The 302-nt window shown below is 60.9% G+C and overlaps 1 protein-coding gene across 1 annotated transcript in view; it reads right to left on the minus strand.

Annotated features, from left to right (window-relative positions):
* Positions 1–302, minus strand: part of LOC104409724 (taste receptor type 1 member 1-like) — a gene marked incomplete at both ends in the record, with an annotated part of 1,849 nt that overhangs the window by 1,289 nt on the left and 258 nt on the right. Inside the window, one exon of the mRNA XM_010019680.1 lies at positions 36–163. Within this exon, the coding sequence (XP_010017982.1) occupies positions 36–163 (128 nt within the window). The remainder of the gene's footprint in view (positions 1–35; positions 164–302) is intronic.

Genomic DNA, 302 nt, shown 5'->3' on the forward strand with positions numbered 1-302 from the left:
CGTAGGCATTGTCGCTGCCCAGCAGCACGACCCACGTCCACCCGAAGTGCTGCAGCAGCTGGAAGATGGCCTTCACTTGCTGCCTGTCGCTGGGAATGGTGCGCATGAACGAGGGGTAGAACCGCTTCAGGCTCATCGACGCCATGGAGACTTCATAGCTGATCTGCAAAGGGAGCCAGGAGAAAGAGGGTTGTGCTTCCCCGGGCAGTGACACCCAAACAGCTAACGGCACAGAGACTGAGGAGCCCTGCGGCTGGGCAGGCAGCGGAGCCGGAGCTGAACGGAGGGAAACCAGTGAAGGA

This window comes from Nestor notabilis, unplaced genomic scaffold (genome assembly GCF_000696875.1).
Source record: "Nestor notabilis isolate BGI_N333 unplaced genomic scaffold, ASM69687v1 scaffold26248, whole genome shotgun sequence".
Taxonomy (NCBI): domain Eukaryota; kingdom Metazoa; phylum Chordata; class Aves; order Psittaciformes; family Psittacidae; genus Nestor; species Nestor notabilis.